General features: G+C 43.3%; 1 protein-coding gene across 1 annotated transcript in view; it reads left to right on the forward strand.

Annotated features, from left to right (window-relative positions):
- Positions 1-228, forward strand: part of ptchd1 (patched domain containing 1) — a 9,311-nt gene extending 9,083 nt beyond the window's left edge. The window contains exon 5 of the mRNA XM_034560488.1: positions 1-228. This exon is cut by the window's left edge and continues 873 nt beyond it. Within this exon, the coding sequence (XP_034416379.1) occupies positions 1-228 (228 nt within the window).
- The last annotated feature ends 5,178 nt before the right edge of the window (positions 229-5,406 follow it).

Genomic DNA, 5,406 nt, shown 5'->3' on the forward strand with positions numbered 1-5,406 from the left:
GTCGGCTCGGTGCGCTCGAACCTCACACACACACTGTTCCGCTGCCTGGCGCTCACGGCCGGCTGCTCGGCGCTGCACACGCTGGCGTTCCTGCCCACCCTCCTCACCTTCCTGCCTCCCTCCAAGGACCGGGGCCCCCGGGCCGACGGCGAGGCGCAGAGACAGGAAGTGGAGTGCGTCGAGATGAACGACAGCACGCGAGTGGTCGACCAGATCACCACTGTCTGATGATGATGATGATGATGATGATGATGATGATGATTTGGGGTTTTCTTTTCTTCTTTTTTTATCTTTTCTTTTTCTTTATTTTTTTTCTTCTTCTGGCCCCCTTTGTTGCTATGGCGACTGTCGCCTGGGAATTGGTCCACTGTAGTCTGAGCAGCCGCTCTGCATCTGCAGACAAGAAAGACGATCCTTGTGAACGGAGGAGGAAAAGGAGGAAAAATAGAGGGAAACGGGGGGGGGGGGGGGGGGGAGGGGGGAGGGAGAGAGGGAGGTTAGTGAAGACAGAAGAGGAAGATGGGTTTCCAATGCAGTGTATCCATGGTTACCTGCTTGTTGCTAGTGCTGTGTGGCATGCGAATGAGCCCTTTCCCCCCCTAAACAGCCAATCGGAGGCCGAGGTCGCACAGGAAGCGTCAACATTTTTTTTTTCACGTGTCAACAAAAGTTGCTCTCGATCTGATCCCCCTGTTCCGCTTTCTGTTCACCAAGCGGCACAAATACGGCTCCAATGACACGAGGCGATCGTCTGTACGACTCGAGTATTTCTACCTTAATGCCGGACAAATAAAGTAAAATCAAGAAAACGTGTTTGCAAGTGGTTTGGCTTTTGATGCAGGTTGTAATCATCTTTTTTTTGGGGGGGGGGCGCTGCTTGTGTTTTTTAGGTGGTGCCTTGAGTTTGTAACTTAAACATCACGAGTTCGTAAATTGCATTTTAACCCATTCGAGCACTTGCGGCGCATCTGAAGGAAAAGAACGGATTAGGATAATAATGACTTTCACCTTTTCAGAATGTCTTTGGGGTAAAAAAAAGAAAAAGAAAAGCTAGATACAAAAAATACGGATTGCAACTGCAACTATGTTGAAACATCCTAGGCTTGAGCGATATTATACCAGGGTATGTGATTAAAAAAAAACAGGCTGTATGATTATCAATACGGCCATAAATGCATACACTCTGCTTTCTACGATGCTGTATTGATGTGATGTATTGTAGTGCACAGCTCGCGCCACCAGAGGGCGTCTCCATGGGTGAGCGGGCAGCTGAGCTCAGAAAAGATGGCGACTTTGAGTGCTCTTTGCAGTTTGAAGAAGATTCAAACCAAAGCGGTTCATAGCGTCGTGCCAGTCTGCCGCCACACTCACATCATCTATATGATCATATATTCATATTAACATTAGCGAGTGAACGTAGCAGTACAGCGGGGTGTACAGTTTAGGCAATCTGTCAGTGAATAAATGCTTCAACTCCCATGTATTGCTTGCCACCTGCTGCTGATTCAAGTAAAAGGGAGGTGGGGGGGGGGGGAAGCCCCACCCCCCCCAAATGGGGATGGCTTTATCTTTTTCTCTTTTAGTGACGAGCCGCACTTTAGAGCTTTACCCCGAAAATTAAAAGAATTGCAAAAAAGAAAAATCGAATTCTTCATTTTTTTTTGTTATATCAAAAAATACCGACCCTCCTATTCTTTCTGGTAAAAAAAACAAATATGACGTGTTTCAACCAATAACATCCATCCATCCATCTGAAACGTAATGTGTGTGTGTGTGTTCACTGGAACTTTAATTTCCACTTCTTTCCACAGAAAAATAGTCCCAATGAAAACTTTTCATTATTACCCATAATGCTCCAATCAATGCGAGTCTACAGTCTATTTTCAGTACAATAGTAGACGTATATATCTCTATAATATAGACGTGGACTGTTCTGGTGCTATATGCAGTACAGTCGGCCTGACTATCATGATTAAATCGTGTCAACAGTTGTTAATCACTACATGTGATCCTCATATAATCCGGATACACAGAGTTGTATTCATGTGCAATCAGTCAGAAGCTTTAAAGGATGATTTACAATCTGGCTCACAAGCCGATGTCGACACCTTCTGTCCCCCAAACCGCTTTGAACGAAATGTATTGAACATCGTTCTCTTCCAACCTCCCAAAAGGCGCTCGTTGCCTTTTGCTCTTTCCGTCCTGGATTCATCTCGGCGGTCAAAGGTCGTAAAGGTCGAAGGTCTCGGCTTTCTCTCGTCGGTGCGGGTTCCTCGCCCGAATGAAAGCATTGTTCCGGCTCCATCAGTGAGGCGACGGCGATGATCCCCTCTCGCCAATTGGGATTCTCAAGAGCACGTGCACGACCTCCGGGCTGTCGGCACCCTGACTGACTGTGTGCAGCCTCATCTTCTTTGAAAAGATGAAAACATGGCCTTTCTCTCCGTAAACCAGCCAGTCGGTTCACACTTAAGATTGAAGACAGGAAGTGGCGAGGCAGCCAGAAACCACCGCCATCAACTCCCACGCTCAATGGAGCCGTCAATCCCAATGTAGCTTCCTGCATGTTGAGGAAAGTGAAGGAAACCGAAGCTAACCCACGAATTGAAAAAAAAAGATATTCAACCTTAGCGTGCTAACGGTTGCTAATTAGCACGAGGCGATTCGCAGGTATTCGGTCACAAATGAAAGTGCTGTGTCGGATGTTTGGTGATGTCACTTAACCTCATTTGACCTTTTTGACGTTTTTCTTCTTAATTAGACAACCAATGCGCTTTCGATTTTGCATTTGAGATTATTAGCATTTATTAGCATTCTGCCCACAACAATGTTGAGCCCGATTTTTACAAGTTTAGTTTAGAGTTCTTGTGTTTGTTTTTGTCACAGCTGATATTCAGTTAGTAACTATCCGGTGTTTATTTGTGGTAATTGTGATTTGGCAAGCCAGTAAATATCTTCCCCTCTGTTTGTCACATCAAGAGGACATTTTAGTCTTTGTTAGTCTTCTGTTGCACTTCCGTTTGATGTATTTGGACTTCAGTTATATTTAATTGACCTCTTTTAGGGCCCAATATAGTTACAAATTATTTTTGGCTTGGCTCTTTTTCAATTTTGGGATTTAAATAACGTCGCAAAATCATCATAAAAGCAGTTTATTGCAACGATGAATCAGTCCGTCAATCAGTTACTGTAGTTTCTGCCTTCATGTGACTAAAACACGCAGTACATCCATCCTATTTTTGTAATTTCTTTTTTTTTTTGCAGATGAGAACAATAACTGAATGCTGTCCCATCTTTTGGTTGCAACGCAGGTGAAGTTGTTGATCCTGTATGAATTATGTGACTCATGCTGAAACTCCTCTCTTAAATCTCATAAGCTAACTTTATCCGAGGCGTCTACCAGATTAAAGAAAAGGCCACCGAGGTTCGGCTGGAACACGTGAATATGCGCAGTCCCTCTACTGTATTTGATTTATTCACCTTTTTTAATAACAGACTGGGACTTGTGTCACAAACAGGTAGATGGATTATATAAAGATACATTTACATATTCAGATGTATAAAAACAGGTGTAAACAGGTAGATGGATTATATAAAGATACATTTACATATTCAGATGTATAAAAACAGGTGTAAACAGGTAGATGGATTATATAAAGATATATTTACATATTCAGATGTATAAAAACAGGTGTAAACAGGTAGATGGATTATATAAAGATACATTTACATATTCAGATGTATAAAAACAGGTGTAAACAGGTAGATGGATTATATAAAGATACATTTACATATTCAGATGTATAAAAACAGGTGTAAACAGGTAGATGGATTATATAAAGATATATTTACATATTCAGATGTATAAAAACAGGTGTAAACAGGTAGATGGATTATATAAAGATATATTTACATATTCAGATGTATAAAAACAGGTGTAAACAGGTAGATGGATTATATAAAGGTACATTTACATATTCATGACCCACACAGACCCACAGGGACACACACACAGACACAGACACACACACATGGACACACAGAGACACACACACACGCACACACATACACACAGACACACGCACACAGACACACACAGAGACACACACACACAGACACAGACACACACGTGGACACAGAGACACACACACACAGACACATACACACAGACACACACACACACAGACACACACATGGACACACAGACACACACAGAGACACACACACACAAACACACACACATGGACACACACACGAACATACACAGACACACTAAGAAACACACAGACACGCACGCAGATAGACAGACACACACATACACACACAAACACACACAGACACAAACACACACGCACACACAGACACATACAGACACAAACACACACAGACACAGAGGCACAGACACACACAGGTACACACAGGTTCACACAGACGCACACAGACAGACACACAACCAGACTGTGGATAACTGACCTAAGAACTGCTGTGTCACTGAAGAGGAGCAGTAATGTGCTGCTCTGCTGATCTGAGGCTGTTGTGTTCAGGCAAAGTGCACAAAGCCTGACACTCGATATGCGGTGAAGAAATAATACATGTTGTCTTCTTTATTGCCCCCTTGTGGCCAGTGGTCATCTACTTCATTATCTAGATGCCTCCACACACACACACACACACTCACACACACACACACACACACACACACACACACACACACACACACACACTAAGAGTGGAGGAGCCTTGTCGCCCTGAGGCTGCTCTTGTCTTGTTTGTTCATTTTTCTGACGTCAGATGCCATTCCTCAAATTCACAGCCACGCCGTCAGTGTGTGTGTGTGTGTGTGTGTGTGTGTGTGTGTGTGTGTGAGAAGGAGAGAAGATGTTCGACTGGTTTGTCTACATAAATCCAATATGTCATACTTGAGCCTGCCGTGTAATTTCTGCCTGTTTTCTGCAACACTTACTTTTCTACGCTCACACACACACACACACACACACACACACGCACACACACACACACACACACACACGCACACGCACACAAAGGCTAATACCCTGTCCAGGAACTGTCTGGTCCTGCATCCTGTAATACCAGCTGCTGCCCTCCCGTCATACTGCGATAGAAAAAAAAGAAACAGATAAATGATAGATAAATAAAGACATGATAAACAAATACATGATAAACAAATACATGATCAACAAATACATGATCAATAAATACATGATAAACAAATACATGATCAATAAATACATGATGGATGGACAGAACGTTGTTTTTTGTGTCTATCTGCCCTCCTCCTGTGGAGGTGTGTCATTACTGTCATATCAAAAAATTCTGATTTCCTGAACGCACCTCGACACGCTCTCCCACGCACACACACACACAGACACACACACACACACACAC

The sequence above is a fragment of the Cyclopterus lumpus genome, chromosome 20, assembly GCF_009769545.1.
Source record: "Cyclopterus lumpus isolate fCycLum1 chromosome 20, fCycLum1.pri, whole genome shotgun sequence".
Classification (NCBI taxonomy): domain Eukaryota; kingdom Metazoa; phylum Chordata; class Actinopteri; order Perciformes; family Cyclopteridae; genus Cyclopterus; species Cyclopterus lumpus.